General features: G+C 34.2%; 1 protein-coding gene across 4 annotated transcripts in view; it reads right to left on the bottom strand.

Annotated features, from left to right (window-relative positions):
- LOC139694316 (oxysterol-binding protein-related protein 3-like) overlaps window positions 1–27,155 on the bottom strand; it is a 63,535-nt gene that overhangs the window by 17,551 nt on the left and 18,829 nt on the right. For 2 of the 4 annotated variants that reach the window (XM_071592799.1, XM_071592797.1), the window contains 4 exons: window positions 18,249–18,500; window positions 9,457–9,733; window positions 3,501–3,775; window positions 2,023–2,221 (listed from right to left, as the gene is read on the bottom strand). In XM_071592799.1, the coding sequence (XP_071448900.1) occupies window positions 2,023–2,221; window positions 3,501–3,775; window positions 9,457–9,733; window positions 18,249–18,500 (1,003 nt within the window). The remainder of the gene's footprint in view (window positions 1–2,022; window positions 2,222–3,500; window positions 3,776–9,456; window positions 9,734–18,248; window positions 18,501–27,155) is intronic. The other 2 variants (XM_071592800.1, XM_071592801.1) reach the window with 2 other exon arrangements.

A 27,155-nucleotide genomic window follows, 5' to 3' on the forward strand; every position in this document is an offset into this window, starting at 1 on the left:
AACTCCTGCAGTTTTTTTGGACTTGTTTTTGCCATTTGCATACTTCACACTTTCATAATCCAATTGCCATCTTAAGCTATGCAAATTTTCACTTCTGCCTATTGACTCTGAATGATAAATTAAAAAATATTTATATTATAAATAATATCTCTGTACAAAAAGGGAGGAATGTGTACCAAAAAATGGCCCAAGAGTGACATTCATCTTTCATAAAAACACTATCAACAACTTGACATCAATGCAAATGTCTGATTCATGGTGGATTAGAAAAAATCTTTATACAATTAATATTATAATTTTTAATGCAACAATTTCAAGGCGAATGATTTTTGCACTCTGAAATTGTTGCATTGAAATGCACATTAGCAGATGACTACGTTAAAAGTTACTGTTGCGGCATCTCCCGCAGTTTCTTTGGAATTATAATTTTTATTGAACACTACTTTTTCTCTCCTAAAAACATTTTATCTTCAACAAGTAATATTGATGCATTACAATTTACAAGGAATTTTTTCTTCTGACACCATGATGCATCAATTTAGAGGAGAAAATCTGAGGGCCAAAAGACGGCATCACCAGCTTTGCCTTAACTTTAATAGCATTCAATTTTTCCCAAATATCTTCTTTTGGAATGTTTTATTGGGAATGGATATACTTCTTTTCAGTAAGCATGATAATGATGGCTACCCTGTGTTAAGACACGATTGAAGAAGAAACAAAGAAAGATGTATGTTCCAATAATTCTGGCAGTTTAAAGTGATTTTTAATTGCGAGGAGTATGAGACAAGAGTTCGTCAGAAAATGAAGAAGCATAGTACCTTACAAGAATAAATTTTCCCGTCACGTAAATCATCCCATAACACTAATAATGTGTTGAAATATGCCACATTTTATAATGCTTGCCTCATAAATGTTCTTGAGGTTATATGTAGACACTATTTATTAATCATCAATGGAGGATTATGGTTTTCCCTACTTCAATTATAACATAGGACCAATTTTTCAAAACATTGCAAATAATCACCAATCAATGTTATTACACTACCTCACATAAAACAAACAGAAAATTAAGGGGAAATCTCTTTTACGTAGATATAACGGAATTTTTTTTTCTAATCGACACAAAATTCTTTCCTGTGGAAACACAAAGGCTTTGATTCTTTCTTTGTGCATTATGAATGAAGGAAGTTAACTTAAGATAAGTTTTTCAAGGAAGAGATAACAATTGATGCAACGCCACATGTCTGCGTATAACTCAATGAAAAGAAAAAAAAGACCAACCTACAGGTATATACCTCGCCATTAAGGTTGAGAAAGGAATGATACCCAATAAAATGTTGAAAGATGCCTTCCCTGCTAAGAAATAAAGAACTCTGGTGGTGAAGAGTAGTTCTTGGAGAATGGGTGCTTCACCTAGGGAAATTGATAAAGACTTCCGCCTCTCATCAGCACCAAATTTCAAGAGAGAGCCAGTTCATCTATTCTGCCTTATTTGTTCTTCCCCTTCCTTACAGTCCTTCCTCAGCCTCACAAAGTATTTTGCTTGAGGAGAGGGAGGTGGGAAAGGCATGGAGAGAATTCAGGGCTTAGCCCACAAATGGACTCTACCGAACCTCATAAATGCCTGCCTTTACTCTTAGTTAACTGAGTCAACTCGCTATTACTCCTGTGCACCAACTAGTTGCTTCAATTGCTTATAATTACACTCTATTGCCAACACACTGTCATTTTCAATGGAGCAATGGAGTTATTGCATTGCTTCTTTTGTTTTTGTTTTTCCAACAAATAATTAAAACCAATATGAAAACATGTTTAACATTAAATTCACAAACTGAAACTAACAAAGAAAGAGGAAGGGCTCCAATGCCAACCTTAATTCCACAGTACAATTTTCTCTAGGCAGGAAAACTGCTTTCAGTTTAAACATGACTTTGATTTTAAAATGATTTCAGGGCTGGTGGAAGAGTTCACTACAATTTTTTATGAACTCAGGCATTTAAAGAGAATAGAAAATACTCTGACCCATCGAAGAAGAATATTCTCCAACTCCGATATCACTATTTTCACTGGTAACGCTGCCAGCATCATCATCTTCATCTTCACTGCTAAACGTCGCCCCTGAGGAGGTACTGTCCGACTCATCCCCATTCTGGTATTCTCGGGCATCATGAAACTCTGAGCTGCTGTATGAGAGGGATTGATGCAGGGATGATCTCTGGGGCTTAACAGAAAAAAAGTAGGAAAAGATTAACCATGGACCACAGGATCAAGTGAAATGAAAAAAATAATTCATAAAATATAACCTTATGTAGGAGTAATGCAAATGTCTAAAAATACAATGCTTCTACTATAATAATACATAGTCCATACTTCAATAAAACCCTGTCTATTTCCTTACATAAAAGAACTAATGTAACATAAGCATGATGATTACTTTCATTTGAATTTTCTATGCTAAGAAATACATTTGTACAAAATGCCCCGTTCCGTTGAAGGAAAATATGGCATTCATTCAAGTTTGTGAACACAAAATTTGCAAAAAGTTTGTATACTCTGAAAAACATGTCACCATGTGAATTGCTGTTAGAAGAGAGGTAGTTTTCTTTCTTATACCTAGAAGATACCTATTGATACATTTCTTGATTGTTGCTACACTAGAATATAGACTTTCATAAGCATCTTTTGACCTTTTCAGGGTGTCCAGCAAAACTCACCAATGAAATTCCCAGATAATTGGTGAGCTAGCTGGCTGGGTTAGTCAGGTGGGTAACAAGCTGGCCTGCTAACTCAAAGGTCGCAGGTTAGAGTAGCCCCTTGGGCATGGGTGTTGAGCAAACAGCCTTCAAATTAGGTATCTCTTTATATTGTGAAAAAGTGGTATCCCTAATAATAACTACTCAACATACTCATGTGCAGGTCAACCTTTAAATTAGTTAAAAAAAGATGTTATTTGAGATGAGGGTTAAACTTCAACAAGGTCATATTGAAAAATACTATTGCTACATTATGATAACATCACAGTTATGACTTATCATGCGGCAAAAATTATTCCTGTACACCTGTTGAAGCAGTAAAAGCAAACAATGGTAGCAGTACTATTCAGGTAATACTTGTGGGACTGCCATTGAAATTCGGAACCCACACAAAATTTCACTATCAATGATAATGGTTGACACATTGAACCACTGAAATAAATATAGAGTATTTATAACTTGATTACTACGATTACAAGTATTAAATTATACCCCTCATTACTTGAGAACATGCATTTAACAAAAAGTTTACAATTTATAATCCAAAAATAATTCCCTGGAATCAACTCAGCAGCATTTGATAATTACATAAAAAACTAGTGTCCACTTATATGTGAGCTATGTAAAATAATGGAAATTTTAAGCAAAAATTTGGAGGTAGACCTACACACGAGTATATATGGTAATCATTCCATCCAAATCTAAAGACTGCTTGGCAATTACGATTGGCAATTGTTCCACTCTCACCGATGCAGTAGGCGTATGAAGTAAAGGTACTCCATTATTATCTCCAGCCTGAAGGCCATCGACAACATCAGACACAGCAGCACTATCTTCACCACCGAGTCTCATGCGTAACTCGGCATTCTGTTGAAGTGCTTGGGCCAATGACGTGCGAAGGCCGGCCACCAGGGCAGCACCCGAGTGTGCCAACAGGGCGCCAGCGTCAGCTTCCAGTGCCTGCCTCAGCCTTTCCTGCTCACTTTGGAGAGATCTCAGCAGGCTCCATAAACTGCTGTGGACTAAACGGGAAGAGAGCCACGATTGAAGTTCACCTCAGTAAGCAGTCAGTAAGAAATGATCGTATAACTGTGAAATAATCACAATTACTGAAAACTGCTCCCTATCAGTAGTTGCAATAAAAAACACATACATATCTTTCTATTAAAATATTATTCCATAGATGAGAAGAAGTTTTCTTGCGATAACAATTTAAGGCAAGCGCTTCATTCACATTTCTGCACAGCATATATTTAGTTCTAATTATTTTGCAAATATATGCATTTATGCATAGTTAGTACATAAAATTAGCATTTTACAGGCACATTACACTTTGTATCAAAATAAATGTATTGCTGTTTAGTTAAGGAGAACAACAGTCCCATGTGAGTTTATGGCCAATTATCTGAATATGATTTTAAAGATACATGGCATGGAAAAAATAGGATGGAAATGCGGCAAATTATTATGAATGGCACCCAAATGCAGTTAAATGATGGCAGCAATGAACATCATTAAAACTCATTGCCAAGCAAAAGAATTAGTGAAGGCTAAAAATAAAAAAATACATCAGTTCCATTCAATCAACATACACATAAAATATACATGAATTAGCTAATGATGTCACTTATGACACTGGATATTGCATGTACTTCCACTTCTTAAATCATGCTATCGAGTCTGCTTTAACAGAAAAGCAAAATTGATGGGCAAAATAATGCATTGACGGGGACCCCTGACTTTTGGGGATTGCTGTACATTTCTTTCACAGTGAACATAACCAGTTTACTGCCATTAATATAAACTTTATAGTTTCATGAGTTGAATATTAAATTGCTAAAACTTAAAATTTATTTAAATATGTCTACATTCAGTAGTTAAAAGGAACATGCTTTCAACAGTGGGGTGCACCGGTTCCCAGTTGATATGAGGTTATCCACCTATGATATAAGATATTGTTGAGTTGGGCTTATCATTGAATGTCACACGCAACACTTTATCCAAGTCTTGCAAAATTTCTTAAAAAGTACCTTTCAACATCCACCTCAGAATACTCCAAATTTGAGTTAGTGCATGTTTCAGTTTTAAGCCTTATCTCCATTCTCTTCCTACAATGCCTAAGGTTGAAAATTGAACCTAATCACAGATTTGCATTCCTATAAAAACATCTTTGAAATCTACTAACCTTAGCCTTGTAATAAGTTCTGGACAAGAAAATTTTGTGGAACTGTAATTTTGTGGTGCAAAAATGTGTACACATATACATATTTGGCCTTAAAAACAGGCAACATTTCAACTGGACTTTGAGCAAAGCCACACTGAAGATTGCTTTTCCAAAAAGCATAGCTAAAATGCTGGCAATCATTTGAATGAAGACCTAATGGAAATCATTTATGAGTGCTGAACCTGCCCACTGTTTTCTTTGAATTGATTCCTGGAAAGTGTTAGAGTCCCGAGGTACTGAATACAAAAACAATTACTAAGCAGCACATCAATTTAATTTACATTTGGTGAGTATGTTAGACAAGTTAATGCAACGATCTCACATCAGCAGAAAAAATCAAAACCAACGCTATACTCATAACCTTATGCACACTGTTCACAAGTCTTCAAATTCAGGTTTATATGTAACTGTCTCCCATCTTGATAGGGCCATTTCATCCCCTTCATATCTTGAAAAAAGTAGACAATCATATAAAATAAGATTTGCATAAACAGAGTGAATTTTGTCCTATTATAAGTACCAACGAAATAGGGTGTTCAGAATATCAGGCGCCATTAAAATACTCAAAGGAATTTAATTTTCCATAATGGTCACTCTAATATTCTGAAATTGGTATTAGATAACCAGGAATTCCACCACTCCTGAAACAATAAAATGTTTCAATGAGAAAGGACACCAGCCTATTAATTTGGATTGTCAGTAAATCATTTTCCTTTCACTAATATACATAGAAAAAACCATTAAATCTACATCATTAAAATATCAGCCTAATTATATGCAAACTATAAGGTGGCAGAGTTACCTATCACTAGAATTATATTCATGCAATGCAATGGAGTTTTCCAGCCTTGGTGCCAGTGGTGGGGTAGCCAGTGTCCTTGCCTGCTAAGTCAAAGGTGGTGGGTCTCCAACTCCCACATGGGTGGGTTTCCCCCTCCGAGGTGATGTTGTCACTGTTCCTGCTGTCATTTCATGTTCATAATCTAATGTAAACCGCCAAAATTTGGCTATTTTGGATTAGCTACAACTAAATAAAATATGTACTGCAAGCAAAAATTTGTGTCCGTTCTTGATCGTCCCAAGTGATGCAGGACTATAAAATAAAAGCCCAATGGCAACGGGAGTCAGAATTTATAACATAGAATCACACTCATTGAAAACAAATGACAAATTGTTTAGTTTTGAATTGAAATTCAAGAACCTCTCCCCATGAAGTGTTATTATTTATTGGATTAATTTTTGAATGACAAGCAGCTGCAGTGCATTATGTTTCTTTTACATACTTTGATATGTATTGTCTTTTTCATTTTCAAGCATGTTCATAATGTTGTAATGTATGAGTACTTTTCTTTGTGTTTGATAACTCCTACACCTACAGTCATATCAGACTATCATGCAGTGGGAAATATATTTTATTATTATTCCCTTAACTTTGCATGATTTTTGTTTTCCAGCGGGTTGTATCACATTCAAAATTCATACATTGATAGGTTCTCATTCTAGCTTTTTTCAATAACCATGTGATTCTTTCCATTAAATTATAGTGATTTTTGATTAACTTGGGAGAGCTTTCTTTGGATTTCATTGTAATTATACACTAAACTCTTGTGTGATAGTTTACATAATTTTTAAGGCATATCAAATATAAGTTTTAGTTGTTATGAAAAAAACTATTCTTTTTCATCTTAACATTTCCCTACTATTTGTTAAATATAATTCTTGAATACAGTTAAATGGATAATTGAAATGTTTCTTCTAATGCTAGCTCTGAGGATGTTGCAACACCTGAGTATTTTACTAAGTCTTCTGTTGCCATTTCTGCCTCTGAATTTGTATGCGCAAGAATGGAGTGATTTCATCTTATTCAATATATCCCGGCTCAACCTTATGGAAATTCATTTTAATAAAATTAAGAATACAAAGTATCTTTCCACTCCACATGATTTTATCTTCTCAAAAGATCATTACTGCACATGATTGTATATGACATAATTTCTTACTTTTTTAGAAGTTAGCTGGACACAACAGGACATCATACACCAATAGTTTGGATCTCTTGAAATAGCTGCAGGAGTACATTTTACCAACAATATTATACAGCTCTGCATTTTATAACCACTAAATCATGATCTAAATTTGCATCTCCCAGGGGAGTTCGTGTGAATTAGTGATTCTGTTCATAAATATTCACTTGCGATGGGGTTCAAAACATGTATACAGTATACTCTTGATGTTTTTATTTGCAATTTTTATAGTAATTCATTTGACCAAAGGTCCAAATGGCCCTGGCTTGAGTCAACTTTCGTCAGTAATTTTTGTTTTAAATTATATACATTACAAGTAAATATTTTACGAAAGTTTTGGGCCTCACAGAAAGCAACATTTCATTAGTATGGAAGTAACCAAAGCAATTAATGTGCTGTGGACTCATGTTAAGATATCCCTTGGTGGTGCATCCATTCCTTCAGGCCCCATTCCCAACCAACGCAAATGATAATATGTTATGGCTAAAATGCCTTAACCCTCTTGGATTTTCAATGAAAGACCACATTTAAAACTTGTCCATGTGCAAGTATAAGACACAGTTGCATGATTAACAAAAAAGTACGTAAAAAGATGATTGTTTGTGAAAAAAGATCTAAATTGTTACAACTAATATTTAATTTCAGTAAAGAGTTGTAAACAAACTGTTTTCAAAAGTAGTTAAACAGGTTTAATCACTAACAATTGAAGTCCTATTTCCTTTTTCATCATGTCACATAAACAAAAATTTACAGCAATGTATGTTTTGAAAATTTTGTAAAAAACAACTTTTTTCAAAAGGTACTTATTATTGCAGCATTCAAATAATAAAGAAAATATTTCAGCATTTGCAGGTGTCTGAAAAGTATCACTGAATGCAATTCTGATATGCAAATCATACTTACAATTGACAGGAACTTCTAAGAAGTGAAAGACCTTATCCCAAGTCCTGCAGTTGTGTTTAAAATAAACAAAGTTAATGCCAAATTTATACATTTAAAAGTTTATAATGGTCGGAGGAGAGACTACTCCACTGATCTGTCTTTAAATTTCATATGAGTATTTCCATCTTTGGCACTTATCACAAAATGTTGCACTTTTCCTTGGTAAACTTAATTTATTCCTGGTGCAATCTCCACCACTTGTCTTGCTTCTACTAACACAAATTGCTTTTGCCATGTCATTAAAGTAGCATTAGAAAAAACAATTTGCGTCATTAGAAGCAAGACTCATGTTGGTGGTGGATAAGATTTCACTTTTTAGTGGTTCCTCTCAATGGTAAATGTGGGTTACATACGGAATTGCATTCAGTGATATTTTTCAGGCACCTGCAAATGCTAAAATATTTTCTTTATTATTTTGAATGCTGCAGTAATAAGTACCTTTTGAAAAAAGAACTATTTTGCCATGGAATTTAATATTTAGGTATATAATTAGAATGTTCATGGGACTTCCAAAAAATTAGTTATGAGTGCAGTAAACATATCGTCAACTTGTTTAAGATTAATATTTTAGTCGTTACCAGTGTAAATTAAACTGCTAAGTGACATGGTTAATTATTATGAGAGATTTAATTATAAAGATTCAGTTCTTATATCCACAAGAAATGCTGCACAGTTGAAAGCATTGATTTATAAAGTATCAATAAAGTAGGCATTGAGAAAGAATTTACACTTTTTTAAAAATATTTCAAAATAATGAAAAAATGAAGGGTTTTGCTACATGTTGTAATCAATGGGTTATTACATGAATGTTACCAAGTTATTATTCCCTATTAATTACATACCCTAAAGTTATGCCACCCACATTATAACTGCAACTTGGTACAGAAAGAAAGTAAACACTGGCTGGTGCATTTTGCTGGTTAGTGCATTCAGAATTATAAATCCTTTCAAAAACATAACAAGAAGAGCCAACTGTCATTTCAACAGTAACATTGGAAAGCAAAGGTTTGTATTACGTCATTTTCCCAATGAGATTGCTCCTCTACAATCTGCACTTGCATTTGATTATTGCTTCAGAGAGAATGAACGCAATGCCTAAAAAAGCAACACCATTTCAAAGACTATTAACAGTTGCATAAATCACAAAATGTGTAACTTAAATGTTGGCCAAGCAATGGCTATGATAATTTCCTACTACTGCAACAAACACAGTTTCACAAAAAATATAAATAGATGTAAGTGCGAAGAAAATTTCTATCACTAAATATAAGAAAACTAATTTATTTCAATTGGATATTCACCGAAATATTTTAGACCAGGAGATACAATAGCACACTCATGCAAAATAGATAATCAGAGTCAATTATGTTAACGGTCTGAGGGCAACCAATGGCTACTATGTATGCATAGGCATTTCCACTACTAAATTATTTTCAAGAGGGGAATATTTTTAGTCAGAATTGCACTGGGCGCTGAGATATAGTTTAGTCTACCATCAGGCATTTTGACTGACCATCATTTGCTAAGATGATATAGTCCTCTCGAAGCTGATTGTCAGAAGGAGTGATGCTTCCTCCAGTGGACGAGGAAGGCAGAGAGAGGTAATGCTCAGAAGCTGGAGGAATGGTAGATGAGGGCATGTTGGAAGTTGGCACTGGCACTGGAGATGATGTTGCACCTGAGAGGCTGATAGGGCGGACAACTGCTAATGTGGCTGATGGAAGGGATGGATGGCTGCCACTCAAAGAAGATAGGGGATGAAGTCCTTCTGATGCAGATGTTACCACACCCTAAACAGCAAGCAGGACAGAATATAATTCTACGTATGCACAAGTAGTTGCATATTTACAATGCAAATTTATTGAAATAAATACTGCTAAATATTCACAACATGGGAGTGTGATATTATTATATTCACCATTGCTGAATTATGTATGCACATTATAGATATACACTCATTTTAGATGTGAAGTAAAAATAATAAGGTATATTATATACACCAATATATATATTAATTACACCAAAAATTCTTCAAAATGCTCAGAATCTAGACGTCATCTTTATCATCTACTGTATAGTTGGACTTTAAGAAATATCAAGCAATTAATAAAATTTGATTTACCTACTTATTAAATTACTTAGTATATATAACATTAATTTGTCTAAAAAATCTAGAGTATTGAGGACTTCATTGTGAAAATTATTATTAATTACTGTTTATTACTAAAATATTGACTAAAAATTTTATTTCCAAAGAATTTTCTCCTTTATCAATTGCTAAAATATCCTAAATAATGAAATATATTAAGTTATATATGATTCTGACTAAAAGTAAAGTTTTGATATAACACTTGAACGAGTTCGACACATCATATGAGTTCTGAAAACTCTTTTCTTTTCCTTTCACTGATGCAGAAAATAATAATTACAGGGAAAGAACATATTAAGCTCATTTCCCTATTTTTAAATCACTAGAAGGTTGGAAAATATAACCATTTAAATTATACAACTAATTAACTCAATATGCAACATCAATAGCTCATTTTCAACAAAGATAAACAACATTTAATAGAAATAATCTCAAGGAAGAAGATCCTAAGGCCAATAAGAATAATTAATTTTTATAATTTTATAATTTATAAATATTATAATTTTAATTATTCTTATTGGCCTTAGGATCTTCTTCCTTGAGATTATTTCTTTGACAGCCAATAGCTCCACATCTTCCATTTTGAACATTTAATAGAAAAAGAGAAAATATTTTAACATTGCTGGTCAACATTACAGACACTACAGAACATACATAACACACACAGATACATAACATACACAACAGAATGAAAGGGGGCACATTTCCAGTGGCACACCCTAGTGTATACTATGTTAGAAAATGTTAATTAAGTGGAATGAAATGCCTCCAATTAAATAGTGATCATATTCTATCAGTCACCTTCATATGCTAAAATTAACACTTCTTTTCCATGTTACCTAAAGGCTTTGATACATTTCCATATTTGATCAAGAGTAATTATGGACAACATTTTTTCAGAGAATTTGTAGCAAAGAAGACTAAAGGAATATCTTTTCGGATTTTAAAAAATTATCATGCATAATTTTACTTATAAAATCTACTGCATGGAGATAGGAAACTTATGGATAACGTTATACATGTGATAACATCTACTTTGTACTGAACAGTTACTACACAAAAACAAAATCCTATCCACTTCATTTATGGTCTTCATGAGAAAATTTTATGAGGGCTTGAGTTAAAAAATGATTATGTCAGTTTAAGAACGTGTTCCAGTTTGCTTTTGCATCAATTTAAAAATTGTTTTCTCAATGAGCACTTGCATGGTCTCTGCAATAAATGCACGAACTGGTGCAATCTGGCAGCCATGACGCGGACATACAGCCCCGCCCACTAGTGGCGCTAGTTGCCTGAGACCCAATGAGCCATCTGCACTTGGCAGATTGTCAAGCTGTGCGTATGGTGCCAGTTATGTTAATTTCTGTTGTCTTTGCTTTTACTCTTTGTCAAAAATGGAATTTGATGAAATCACGGAGCAATGGATCTACATCAAGTTTTTGGTGAAGTTAGGTAAAAGTTATCAAGAAATTACTGAAATCTTGATGGCTATTTACGGTGTTACTACTCTGAAGAAAAAATCCATTCTCAAGGGGATCAGGTGTTCTAAAGATGGCCAACAAGACGCCACAGATGATGCTAGGCCTTCAACCACCTGTGTTGACAACAACAGTGATCGTACGCAGCCCATTGTCCTTACCGATCTTCAAAAAACTGGCCGAATGATTGCTGATGAACTGAATTCAGGAAAATCAACAGTGCACCCTATTTTAACAGAACATGGTGGATGGATCCTTCACCATGACAATGCAGCAGCACGTTCAGCATTGATTGCTCGCAAGTTTCTGGCAAACAATTCTATCACTATCCTTGATCATCCTCCTGATCTTGCCCCCTGCGACTTTCTCCTATTGCCAAAATGCTAAAAATGTGATGAAAGGACATCACTGAGAAGATGTGGACACAATACGGCAAGAAACGACAAGAAAACTAAAATGCCTAGCTGCTGAGGACTTCCAAGGGTGCTTTAAACAGTGGAAAAGAAGATGGAATAAGTGCATAGGAACAAATGGAGAGTAATTTGAAGGGGACAAAATCGATATAGGCTAAAGTTTGCAAAATAAAGTTTTTATGATCCCAGTTCACGTGTTCATTGGACCGAGTAGTATTTGGAATAGTTGAGATTTACCTGGGTATTCTTTAAAAATTGGCTCAATGATAGAGAGAAGGAAAATTTATAGAAAAATTAATAGGGTACAAAATTACTATTAATAAAATGGTATTGACTGAAAAATGTTTACAGATTTTCATACATAAACCCTGCTTTCATTATAGAGCTTTCCTCACCCGAAAAGTGTTTGATTGTGACGGCAACACTTGGTTTCACCTATTTTTTAATGAAAGCCTGTCTTCTACTGCTCCAATATATGTTCATACATGTGCTCGTCTTCACTTATGCAAAATACAAATTAGCACACCTGTGGCATATAAAGTAAACCTTGACTATATGAGATAACTATATTAATAATGCAAAAAATACACTAACTAATAGTACACTTTACCCATTCTCATGCTGGAGTAAAATGAACGATAGGACTAAATGAAATGGCAGGAACTATGATATTAATCAAAAGTTGGGAATTAATGGTTTACTCAGATGCCGCAAAGGTCTATTAGCCTTCTAATCCTCTGTGAAGGACATTTTGTGTCTATCTTTCCACACAATTAATACAATCATCTTTTAAGAATACATTACAAAGAAAAATATGCTCAGCAAATGAAACTAGAAGTGTGAGTTGAAGGCTGGAATGATGACTTAAAAAAAATAAAATTTTCAGAGTTTTATGTACTTTAACAACTACTTGCTGTGGTTGATAAGACTGAAAATAATGCTTTGGTATCAGTTCTTATTTAGAAATGTGAATATCATTACTAGAGGAATAAATAACTGTAAACAAAATTTGTAGCTTAGTCAAGAGAAATTCGTCACAGATTATCTGGGTCACTTGATAATTATTAGTTAAGATACTTAATAATAATTGCTTAAATTAATTTTAAAATGTCAGACCATACAAAGAAAAAATAAATAGGAGTTAGTGCCAAGAGTTACATACATGTAAATATATAGTACGTACATCAAATGTCAGCAGTAGACAACGTCACAGTATCACAGATTAAAGAGATATTCAAAATAAACATAAAAAAATATTTGCCTAACATAAGTGTCATAATAACAGAGATGAAGACTACTACAATTTTCCACTAAATTAAAATGTATTCATAACCAGTTTCGATGCACTATACCATTTTCAAGTGAAGCTCTCACTGTGCAGGTCCAATATATATTAAATAAAGGAGGTGGGGAAACCAGGGTGTCTCCACGTTCTGGGATGGGTTAGGCGAGTGGGAAAAAACAAAGCTCTGGGAATGGCAGAAAAAAGTAGGGGTGGAGGTTGAGGGTTTGTAGAGGAAGAGGGGAAGACAAAGGAATACAAAGACTTTGGTTGGTTGTGATGCAATGGTCTTTCCTTCTTAACTGCATTCCTTATGGCGTCCATCATCCCATCTCCCTCGGTGTGTGGCGAAGGAGTGGTGGCAGTGTTCTATGGTTTAGGGTGGGGTCTGTTGGCCGATCGGTCTCTTTTGTTGGGTATCATCCGGGTGCCGAGCGTCAATTCAATTCATGGCCAGTTAGTGGGAGGTTGGGGTCTTCCTCCGTCGGGTTGGGACTAAGCCGTTAGGTGAACAGCTGGTCTCAAGGAAGGGTCTGTCCATGGGGGGGAAGGGGGAAGAAAAATCCGAACTCTGCCAGGGTGAACCCCGGTTGTTAAACTGTTAGTTTTGTAAGCTATGATTTGGTTTAGGATGGGGTGAGGCAAGAAGTTGGAGGGGGTATATATAGGTTCCTTGTGGCGACAGGTGAGAGATGGCTAAATTGAATGTTATTGTAAGTAATGGGCAGTAATAAAGGACTGAAATAAATTTTCATTTAACAACAGGTCATTTTTGATCTTGTGTTGAATTATTTCTAATTGTTCTAGGGCATCTAATTTCTTTCCTTTCTCTACGAGTATAGAATTTTCGGGTTGAAGTTGTACTTGTAATCAGTCTCAATTATGTGTTTTGCCACTACTAAAGATTGATCTCTTTTCTTTAGACACTTCCGTCGCTCATTTGCTCTTCTTTTGAAGTCCCTGCCTGTTTGGCCTATGTATTTAGCAGGGCAGGAGTTACATGTCAGTTCATATACTCCACTTTTCCGAATTCTATCCATGTTGTCTTTTAGATTGGTCAATAGTCAGGATAGGTTTTAATAGGTGTAAAAGGAAACTCTGTATTTATCTTTGGGGAATCTATTGGCTATTTTATTTGACAGGTGAACAATGCAGGGGATTCTGCACCAACGTTGTGAGTTTCGGGTGAAAGGTGATGTTTCCAGGCTTAAAGAAGTTATGTTCTGTAATGTTTTGGTTTTCCTCTTCTTGTGTAATAAGGTACTATTAGGTTAATAATGTATCCCTTGTTAATGGCTATAATTTTAACAGTGTTTAGCTCATTTTTGTAGTGGGAATTTTGAAGCGGGATGTTGAGGAGTCTGTGTAGCATCAAGTAGACGCTGGCTAGTTTGTATGCAATAGGGTGTAGGGAGTTATGTGGTATAATTTGGTCTGTGGATGTGGGCCTCCTGTAAGTTGAGAATTGGTGTGTTGAGCCCTCTCTTTTGATGGTTAGACCTAGGAAGTTAATTGAGTGATTTTGTTCTGGTTGCATAGTAAATATTATGTTCAGTGAGTCTCACTGTACAGTGAGAGCTTCACTTGAAATTGATGTAGTGCATTGAAACTGCTGGTGAATAAATTTTTATTTATTGGAAAATTGTAGTTGTCTTCATCTCTGTTATTAAAGAATAGTTCCACCACATCACAGCTGAATCTGTAATTTATAATACAAGTGTCATCAATGGAACTTTATACTTGTCTACTTCTTATCCTTCAAAAACTGATAAATTATGAATCATTTTAAATCAGAAAGAATGAGTAGCTCTTTTACAGGCATGCAAAGACAAATATCATCCACGAACCTTCCTAGCCTGGGAAAAAAGATTAACCTTTGATGAAACAAACAAGAGCTCTACATTCTAAAAACAATACTATGTTTGTTTACACACAAAAAAATATGCAAATTAAATTAATATTTTATGGAAGTTGCTCTGCAAGTAACACCTACGACGAAACTAATTTTCTTCTCCACTTAAAAGACCTATTTTATCATATAAATCTTTTGAAAGTAACTTTGATTCATAAGTTTTACCTATTCTGAAAGGTGATCACTGATACTCTAGGACATTCAATTATTTAATACCATAAATACAGGTATGTATGCATAGGAACTAAAAAACATTATTATATTACTTTTAACGTTTATGTGATTAAGATCACATGAGTCTTTCATGATTCAGATCAATACATTTTCAAGCCTAGAAAATTTTTACTAAAGATATATGTATAAGACTGCCCCATGATATTAGAAAAAGAGACTATGGCAAGAAATACAAATAGTTACTCTTCCCTCACACAAACCTCGATCACAACAAAATCAGGGTGAGCACTCCCAACAATTTAGCAAGGAACTGATTCTGTATTGGCACCCAGTTCCCCTTGACTGCCACGTAATGGATACATCACTTTTTAAACTGTGCCAGCCACCCTGACAATACACTGCCTTAGACCCTAACAAGCATGAAAAAAAAATTGTTTTCTCATTCAGAATAGAGCCTGAAACAGGAATTCCTTCGGATAACTCTCAATTAAACTACTGTAGCAGTGCATTGCCAAGACTTTTGCACGCCATTCCTTTCACTGACCTACTTCCCTTGCACCAGGGATGTCATCACAATTGTGAGTGAACACAAGACGTTTCATTTTTTATTTATTACTGTCAGGAACTGAACTACCCTTATCCCTAATTCTTTGTTCAGATGCTCGCTGCTTCACCTTTGTCTAAACAATAACTTAATCCTTTTTTTGAGCAACAAGGATAAGAATGTTCCTTTCCAGTTATTTCCCACTGCCAAGGCACTTGACAAATATAAAATAAACCATTACCTTCTGACAACCCTTCACCAAAGTGAAAAGTGCACTTGAGAGAATGGAGAAATCTAGTTTTCACCAGCCCAAGAAAATGTGAATGGGGTACATTTGATATGGAGGTGCATTTCACAAGGCATTAGGTGAGAGGAAGTCACTTTCCCTTGACTGATGCACAAGAGAAAGAAACAGACATTTTGCTCAGAGCAGGAGAAGGTGGTAGGAGAAGTGTGCATTGTGCTAGCCTCAAGGAATATATAAAAACACATCAGCAACTACGTAGTACCTTCTCTTGTGCAGAAAAATATAGCATTACACACAGTGCTCCTTATCTATAGGTAAGCAACCCATCTTATTCCCTTCCATCCTACCATCATTGCTGATACACAAAACCTACAGGTGATTCCTGGATGTTCACATAACGCACTCATGGATATTGAGGACAGGATATTGAGGATACAGGACTTATGAAGTATTCCTCAATACCTATCAGTGATGTGTCCATGAACATATTATTAACAACTGGAATAAGAGCTGATTGCTAAGGAAGTGCTTCTTTACTAACATTAACTATGCATATATATAAGATGTAAATTCACCATTATTGGGATAGGAATATAAGTTGTTTGGAAATGTACTTTGATTTTATTTGACCCGTTTCACTTCGTTTTTTCAAAGTTTTCCTAATCTGGTGCAGTTAATATTTAGTTATCACTTAGTGTATTTTATAACTTTTTGACCAATTTCATGTAATATTAATTATATATCAGGATTTTTATAAGTTGAAAATAATGTGCTTCCTTGATAGCAATTCTTTAAAGTTCAACAGCTGCATCATTAAGCCAATGCCTGCTTCTTTGTGGTATGGCATTTTACTAGCACTTGTTGTCACCATTTGAACAGAACTACTGAATCAATAGTTAAAGGCATTCAACACCATTACTAATGTGGTTGCATTAATCAATAGCATCATCCCACAGAATAATAGATTTAAGTGACAACAAATACTGTTCACGCTATACGTTGATTCATACCAAATAAATATTTTATAGGTAGTTCAATCTTTGAAAACCATCACTTTAATTGTGAATAACACCTGATAATATGATTTCTTTCTCTTATTTTCTTCGTAATTATTTAACAGCCATATTTCATATACTCCCCTCATTCAAAAGGAAGAGTTTAGATGAGTTTTAAATCAAGCTGAACACGAAGCCATTAATTTTAAAGATAGTACTTAAGTAATGGAAACAATAACTGCACCATATATTTATGGTATTTAAGATAAAGTATAATGAAAGCAAGGTGCCCAAGCATTCATCACATATAAAGCTAAAAGCTAACGTAAATGGAAGTTTTAAAGATGCAACACTTCATTTGACATTAGGTAGCAAACACAAAATGCAAGTAGATAAAACATTTTTGTAACAAACAAGCTATTCCAAAACTACATGGAACGACCTTTTGCCCATATCATTTGGGATATTCCAATTAGTTTAAGAGAACAAATAGCAATCAAGGTAAAAATTCAGCATTAAGAATTATGAGGAAGCAGATAAACTTAACAATATTGTCTTAATGGCGTGCATCACCTTTAAACATAAGGTGTAATTAATGGTCCCATAATTTATTAAAATACCTCAAAGCATGCATACACATTCAAATTAAAAAGTTTTAGTATTTATAAGTAAAAATAAATACTAACACTGACATATGATTGATTACTGTTATCATTCTTAGAAAAAAGCTTAAATTTTACATTACCCACTTATGTCTTTAATAGTGAACCAACAATTTATGGATGATTTCATTTTACTTACAGAATACCATTTTGAGAGCCTTCCAAAACTTGTCACTCCCAAACTAGATAACTTGATACTTGAGGTTTTACTCTTTTTATGCCATTCAAAAGTTACTGTTGTGACTCATGCCTTCTTAAACTTGTTCAAAGCAAAAGCAATGAATTAGGATATATGTATATTCTGCAAAAATGAAAGTATTCAAGCAATCAAAACACATATGGGGCAGCATTAATTAACCATGATTAAAACAAAAAATGAATGCAGGGCTGGTAGTGAAGCAGCTCATGGACAGTCACATTCTTCATTACAAGTCAAACTTATTTCTCACAGAGTATGTGAAGATTGTAGTATCCACCTCATTAACAGCAACAGGGGGAGCAGATGACTGCAAGGGTGGAGTCATTTGCTGAGGAGGCTGTGTCGTAGGTCCTGCCAGGGGTGGTGGAGTAGGCCGACCCCCTGGACTAGAGCCCAAGTTCAAATCAGCTGCACTCCCCTTGGACCCCTTCTTCCGCCTCAGCCCAAATTTTCGGCGGTCTTTCTTGACACTTGGAGAATTGCATTCAGTACCCGCAACTTGCTGTTGTGAGGCATTATTATAGGGTAAATAGACATCAAAGGATAAATTTGGACGCTAGTTAAAATAACAAATGCTCCCATTAAAGAATTTCTTTTTCTAAAATAATTTTACTTAAATTTTCACCTTACTCTTTAACTCTAGCATATGCAAATTTCTCAAAATATAATTTTCTAACTTATAGTTAGGTAAATTAAAATGTTACATTTTGAAACAGCTACATACTTAATATTATGAAAATGGATATTTTTGATTAGATAACAGGAAGCCAACTTATGAATTTTTTACATTAAATTAATCACATAAAATGAACACCCTTGCCATTGAATCATTAACTCAGGAAGGTTTCAAATATATGCATCACAAAGAATAATAAGAAGTACTATTAATAAATGCTCAAAGGATTCTGCAATGGAGACAAGTTTGAAAAAAAATTGTAATTATATTACCAAAAGTAGGCAATAAAAGCTATCCAATTATCAGATTATAACTAAACCATACTACTGCATACAATTAGAGTGCAATCAAAGTGCAAAGTACGCCCACCATGCCAAGGATTAGTTGCATGCATACTTTCAGCTCAAAAAATAACCCTTGCTTTCATTTATTGTAATGGAAAACACACAAGTCAGTTTTAACAGCACTGCATTTTGGTGTTTCTGTCATTGGTGAGCTTAAACAAGCTTTGTTAGACGTACATAACTACATACCAATCAATGGCCATCGACAACTCATCTACCTAATCTTATACTTACATTAAATAAAAGCTAAAACACTCCATTTTTAAAGCTCGAGAAGAATATTGCAACCTAGTTGATATGCATCATAGAAATATAATTTGCTTATTACAAATTAATAATCCAACAAGATCCAAATGAAAACATAAGTGTAAAGTTCCTACTTTTCCTTTAACAAGGTACTATGAAAATACAGTGGAACCTATACATGGTGACTACTGGCAGTTTCTGGAAAAAGTAGTCCTCCAGGCAGGTGGCGTAGCCTAAAGTAGGGTGGAGACAACAAAGCAGTCAAGACTGAATACTCCAGGCAAAATGTAGGCTTGATGAACCTAATTTCACAAAATACCTACGTATGGATGCCATTACATATGAAAGACCAGGAAATTATCTATTGAATGCTTAATATTAAAATATAACAAGTAAATTTTCAAATATATTCATATTTTACACAAAAAAAATGTAGTTTTTTGTACCAAATCTGATGAATGCATAGTAAGTTTTATAAATGCATACATTAAAAGATGAGAAAATACGTATGTTAACTTATAATATAGAAAAATATCAATGACATTACTGTTTTTTTTTCAATTGATGTTCTACCATTTAAGGTAGGCTTTGGATGGAATGAAAGGTTTAAACATAAAACTTCATTCATGCATCAAGTGGGAAAGATATGAAAAAGGTGCTTTAATGGTATAGACAACATAATAATTTCTGGTTAGATTCTTTTGTGACCAACCAAGCATGTTGTCTTCCACCATGCTTACTTTTTTCTTTAGGAAAAAATTTGCCTTTCTCTCTGATATGATGAAAAGGATAGACACTAAATAACACTCAAAAGAGAACAATAACTGCAGTAAGACCAGGCACATTAAAAGATGGAAAACAAACTGACTGAAATACTGTAGTAACCCATTTACCACCCTTGGGTTTGTTCTTTTCCTGGCTTATCTATTCCTCTGTCCTCCTCAGAAATCACCAGGGTAGATGAGCCCACCCATCCTCTGCCTCCGGGATCAGAGGAGGGGAGGTGCATTGCCTGCTTGCTTGCCAATCAAGGTCATCACTGGGACATCATATTTCACCTGGTCACCTATGGCAATTGCATTTTGCATGAAGCGCTGTATTTTGACCTGATTGCAGTCACTCTGATACGTGGCCATCTAATGGAGGTTCAATAAATGTTGGGTCCAATGGAGGATTAATTGGAACCTGTAAAAAGTGGTCACTTTGGAAGGTGGCTGTTAGGAAAGGTTTCACTATATCTCCTTATTCAACAGTGCTTTAGAAAGATTATAAAGGAATCACCATCCTATGTCATAAGCATAAGAATTACAAATGTTGACTGTAAAAAATTAATGACAGAAATAAAAATTCTGGAAGAAAATTAATATTTCATTTCAGCTATCCAGCTTAAAATTTTTTGATTATATCAAATAAAATTGAAAGTTATCTAAAAAAATTCCATGAAAAAGAGTAATCCATACAGGCAGATATAAAGAGAATTTGAAAAAATGAAGAAATCAAGTCTGACAAAAATATTGTGCCTATTGCATCAGCTAATGTGCATTCTGTTTCGGTGTACGCCTCTGGATTTAAAAGACAATATAAAACTCAATAAATACCGCAAACTTTCCGCAAAACCACAAATACTCTCATGAGCAAATACCTTAAAAGAATTTTGCAATCAGAATCGGTCATTACTTCTCTTCAATTATTGCAGCACAGAGAAAAAAGTTCCTGTATTAGAGCTTTTGAATTCATATCATTAATATGGGTCAATCAATAATTTCTTAGAAAATCCAAGAGATGCCGCTCGTAGTCTCGGAAAAGTTTTGCTTTTAGTTAACCTCATCTCCCACTAGACTACTATTTATATTTCAGCTATATCCGTCACGTAGTTTCATTTTCATATTCAATCAAAGCAATGAATTCTTGTTTATTTACACAAACTGAGGGTAAAATGTTAAAGAAGTCTACCTGGGATCTTCTCCAGTTCATTCACTTGGTTTGTACGGATACTGGCACATTAAGAAATCATTTCAAACACTTGCTTTCGTGTGTTTTCTGTGACTACACAATCATTACAACCCTTAAAAAAACATAACAGTTGTACATTTAATCTATACTTATCCTAAGGTATGACCAAAAGACTGAGTCATAATCAAGGTATTTGCACAACCTTTTCTATAAAAAGTTGATAGTGGTGAATTGCAGGGGTTTGGTAGTTCGTGAGTGTAGAGCTCGGCAAACTGAACTGAGGGCCTGTGTTTAAATCTGAGTGACACTTCAAGCAACACTTCCAGCTTCATCCCTGTGAGGGATTTTTGGGGTACGAAGCCATAGGCTTAGTAATGAAGCAGGTGTCACTCTTATTTATCACACGCAACCATAGGGTTGATTGATAAAATTAATATTAAACAATATATATAATTAATTTTAAAACAATAATATTGATTTATTTAGATTAAATTAAATTTGGTGTTCAAATGTTTAAGGCACGCATTAACAAATATGACAAGAATTCTCACATTAATGAGAAAATAGTGCAGGTTGTTATTCCGCCATCTCTCTAAGTGCTCAGACAAAGCAATAGGAGAAGGAGATGGAGTGAAGGAGGGTTTATGCTGTAAAAACTACATATATACATGGTATAAGATTAATCATGGGTTTGTCAATGGCCATCAATAGCGAAACAGGGAGAGAAATAACAGTGTTGATCCTTTTCCTTATGAAACTCCTATCTCTCACACATGCCCTTCCATGACTGTTTTCTACATCATATCCCTACCCTGATGACCACCCATTGCCTTGCACTGAAGAAACAAGGGCAAGATCTGCAACTTCAAACAAGTCCTGCAGGCACCCATCACAAGTAGATTTTCCAGCAAGTGGCCAAGCCCCGTTAGCAACAATTTCTTTTGAACCATAACTTATTCACACACCACTATTTTTTCCAGGAGTTCCCAACTGTTAGCCATAGCCCACATTTGTATTCTTATTCCATTTAGCCATACAATTGAGGTTCTATTTTGGTACATACTTGAAAACAAAGCCTCCCCACAATGGGTGGTAGCATTCTAAATTTAGACTATCCTGAAACCAAAATTAGTCACTGCACATAATGACTGGCTCGCATGTACCATCAAATTTTTCACCTCCCCAGGACTTATTTCCCCCAACATGTTCCATAATTGGCAAGGTTGCTGAGAACAGACTGCACTCCTTAATGACAATAAACACTTCGCAAACAACATTAAAACTACAGTTTTGTTAGTTTGTTTTTTTTTAATTAGAGTAATGCATAATAAAAAATGAAATCCTAATTTTCATTCATTAAACTTCTCCCTCCAGTAATAAATAAAAAAGTAATGTGGACTTCAGGATGAGGTGCACCTTAATAGTATGCATGTGTATGTATGAGTACACTCTCCCTCCACATAAAGAATCACCACTTTTCCACTAAATCTATATCCCAGACCACCCTCCCTAATCTTCAACATTCTGCTTCACATGACTTACCTTTTGATCAATGCTTTTCTCTTTCCATCCTCGAATCCCTCCCCAATTATTATACCAAGATGGCATTAAAAACAGGTGAGTGGCACATACATCTGGGTCCCCAGCTCTACCAACACACAAATCTGATCAAAATATACTAAATCCCTCCTTACCCCACTGCACCCCCTCTCCATGACCCTCAACCGATTTCCTTAATTCACCCTTCAGCTTTCTTCTGTCAGTGAAGGCGGAGGGTCATTGGCAAAACAGTCTAATGACCACGTAAGTATTGTTTTCTGTGTTTCTATGTGCTGTATGTCTACAATGTCCTTAAGTATGGGTGTGATGTATATGTATTTATGTGTGTATATATATGTATGTCTGTGTGTGTATATATATGTATGTGTGCATTGTATGTATGTGTGCATTGTATGAATGTAGGTATGTATATATATATATATATATACATACATACAACCAAATAAATCACTATTCCAAAGTAAAATACATTACAAATTGGAACAAAAGCAATCAAACATCACAAATAACAATTGGCTACTAATCCACCTACTTGCTATCATCTATTGGCAAATAATTTTCTGATGAAAATGTGCTCCAAGAAAAATGCACTGCACTGGTGTTAAAAACCTTCATCAAATAAAAAACTATGAATTCATAATTATATGAAAACTAAAATACTTCAAGAATGTCTTTTACAGAGTTTTCCAGACCAATTTCACCATTGTTAAGCATTTAAATTAATATATACTACATATAAATGTACAGATTGTAATTCTAAGGACTATCTAATTAACACTAAGCAATAAGAACTGCGCATCATCTAACAAACTGAAAGAGCTAATTTATTAACACTTTTAGTGAAACAACCTTACTACTGAAATCTTTTTCCAAATGACATCAGAGGATGACAGTGATATAAGAATTAGTGGCAGAATAAATGGCAGTTCACTACTAAGAGACTTAAGAGGCAGGGAGAAGATGTAAGTTAAAAAGTAATCTGCAGTGATAGGTTTTTAACTAAACTAAAAACAGCGCAGCATTACCCACAAGGAAAAGTTACTATGAATATCCAACAGTAAGATACTCTAAGTGCATAATTCACCTTAGCAGCAATAGAAGTTACTCTTCATTTTTAATCGTATGTACTTGCCCTCTTAAAGTTCTTTGACATGCTAGTGGACATGAAAAAAGCAGCAATATTTTACCACATAATGGTGATTAGGTGAACAGCAATGAAATCCTAAACTGTTTCCACAATTATTAAGGCCCATGCTGCATGAGGATAAGATCAGCATAGATCTACTTTGTTAAAAGGAAGTTCCTGATCCAATAAAAGTTTGGAAAACCCCAATACATACCAAATTTGCTGGCCTCTTAATTACCTCTGTTACCTCTGCAGCACTGGTGTTATAAAAAGTAAGGTAATTGCAAATGAATGTTCTACTACATGTGCTTCTTTAAACTGAAAATAATCTTTTCAAATTAGGGACATTTCCGAAATGACACTATTTTATATCATACACAAACAGCTTTCCAAATGGTTCACATGGTAAGAAAAACTATAAATTTACTAATGACACTCTAAATATGACTTCAGTTAATAGGGTGCATTTCATAAACCTTGTACAATTAATTTCGGTAGATAACTTTCAAAGGATAATTTTACATTTAAATATGGATCAAATTAGGAATAGAAGTAGAATTAAGACACACCTAAGGCAGCATAATCAAAAGCAATGACAAAATTAAGGCGTATGCATCAGTACTAATAAGCAATGCAGAAAATTGCCTAGACTAGGGGAAGTCATCCGCTTGGAAAGAGTAAAATTTGAACACATATTGCATTGAGTTAATTATAATACATTCCCAAATACAGAGCCACCCCCACCCCTCAATTTCAAAGGAATTTCAGAAAAAGGTGAATATACGGTAAAAAGGCAATCAGAAATGCACAATCATTTTTTGAATGATGAGTTACTCTATAAATCCATTCCTTCCCTAAACTTTTATTATAATAATGAATTACTGTAATATCAGGTGAGTAAGATAAAAATGCATCATTACTCTAATTGAAGAGTTGCACATTGTTACTGGAGGTTGCCTGCTGGAGTAAACACACTAAATACGTCAAGCAGCATTTTCCATTGATCTACTGCAGTAGTCTCATTAGATACTGTTTCAATATAAAATGATATTGCAGCATGCATGCCCAATGTGTTTACACTATATGCAATAATTTTCCTACATTTTTGTAAACAGATGCATGAACTGGGCAAATTGTTTTTAGCAAAGGATTAAAAACATCTAAGAATCATGCACTTTGACATCTATTCCACACCAAATTATTTTTGAGACAATTCAAGGACAATGAAAAGCAAATACAAAGTGAAGCACGCTGTTTCTGAAAACATGACCAGTACTCATTTCTGTAGGCTCCCATTGGATCATTCCCGCAAAGCTGTTAACATAGTTATACATGGTATACACCGACACATTAAGTACTGATAATTATCTTTTTAAAAATTAGCAATCAAATGTTAGAAAAGTTCACTACATTTTAAACATACATTTTATAATAAGAAATTTTGCATTTCTACACAACTGAAATTGTTTAACTCCACTTTGTTATTTTAATATGAATATTTAAAACATAGAAAGCAGGACTGCACAATAATACATACTTTTTAACCATTGATAATTAATGCCAACCATGAATATTTTGAAATTATAACATTTTCAACATAACTCAGTTCATTGAACCTCCCCTTGAATTCCCATGCTATTGTATACAGTAATGAGAATGAATTTACCATAATTCAAGAAAGGATACTTTTGTCCAATATTTGAGAGTTGATCAATATTTCTTCCATTTGCCTAGCAATTAACCTCAAACTTGTTAATTACTCTTTGTCACATTCTATTCTTCAAATAAATGGGAAATGACATAATTTTCAGGTTTCGTCCATCCAAACAATTTATTTAAACCAGCATGAGGAATTCTCGTGAGAATCAAAAGACGGGACTAATCCACATGACCTTTTTTTGATTAGCAAAGTTAAAAAGATCAAATGTGACAAAAAAATGAATAGGGCAATTTATCATTTTATATGTCTTATCACATATGGCAGATGCAAAAAAAAACTACAGTTTTACAGAACAGCTCTTTGAAACTTTCTTTGTCCTGCATTTTGGTAAAACTTTATATTTTTTAAAGTAAAATCCTTTAAGTCCTTAATTAATTATGTTTTAAAGTGTTCAAAAAGTATAAATATTTTTTTTAAGGTTATCTAATTCTACCTAAATTTTGAAAATCTTCAGTCTGGCAGATGTTCTTACTTATGACACAAGAGACCTCAATTAGTCTCACATAACAAAAAATAGGAAATGATATTTTCATGAGAGTAAAATAAATCCATGAATTGCTTCACCAACATAATTATTTTGAAAGCAGAAGTTTGGAACAACTGTTATCATAACAAAACTGAATAAACTACAAAATGTGTTCTTTGTACAATATCAACTTAGAATATTGTTCATAGGCATCTATGTCTTTGAAACACTTCTTCTCTACATCAAGGTATACTGATCTATGTATCTATTTTATACCTTTTCTAAAATGATACTATGTACCTGTTTTGAGGATGATAACATAGATGAAGTAATATAAATACTGTTAATATGAATTTTGAATACATATATTAATAGCCCATCAAGGGTTAGTTAACAAATGGATGATCTTGATTGTCTGATTAACATTATGCTTCTTTTCATCAATGTAGGCATACTTTCCCTTCTAATTCACATATGGCAAGGGGTCATTGCTTTGGACACACCTTTATTTACAGAAGCTCTGAAACTGTGTTAGGATCTTCATTGGTTTTAGATATGACTTAGCTTTAAACATCGTCCAATAGTTCAGTCACTAAGGGTCTTATTCCAGTTCTAGTTTCCATGTGTAGGTATGCCAACAACTAACTAACACTGGTGTATGTACTAACACTAAAAAAAAACCATCAAGGATAACTGTGCTGATTCGTGGCTAGCCAAAGCAGTTATGATGCACCTGGTTTCTAATATATGTAAATCATTAGCCTGGTATATAAAAGAAGAGAAAAATGTAACTAATACAAAAGGTAATGCACAATGATTATTTTAAAATCGAATCTAGATGTAAAAATTCAAACAGGCCAGTGTTTCACAAAAGAAGCACTTCAAAAAGAAATACTGAAATATGCAAATGGAAGAAAGAAAAATTACCAAGAGTGATAAAGTTTTGATAATACAAGGTGAAAAAATGTACATCTTACAAACAAGCATGTGTATGGTGACTAAAAAATGAATAGCGACAAGGCACTAATTTTGCATGCTTCCCTATGTCAAATTTTATAGCATAGGT

Source organism: Hetaerina americana, unplaced genomic scaffold (genome assembly GCF_022747635.1).
Source record: "Hetaerina americana unplaced genomic scaffold, ioHetAmer1.1.p SCAF_5, whole genome shotgun sequence".
NCBI classification, from domain to species: Eukaryota; Metazoa; Arthropoda; class Insecta; order Odonata; family Calopterygidae; genus Hetaerina; species Hetaerina americana.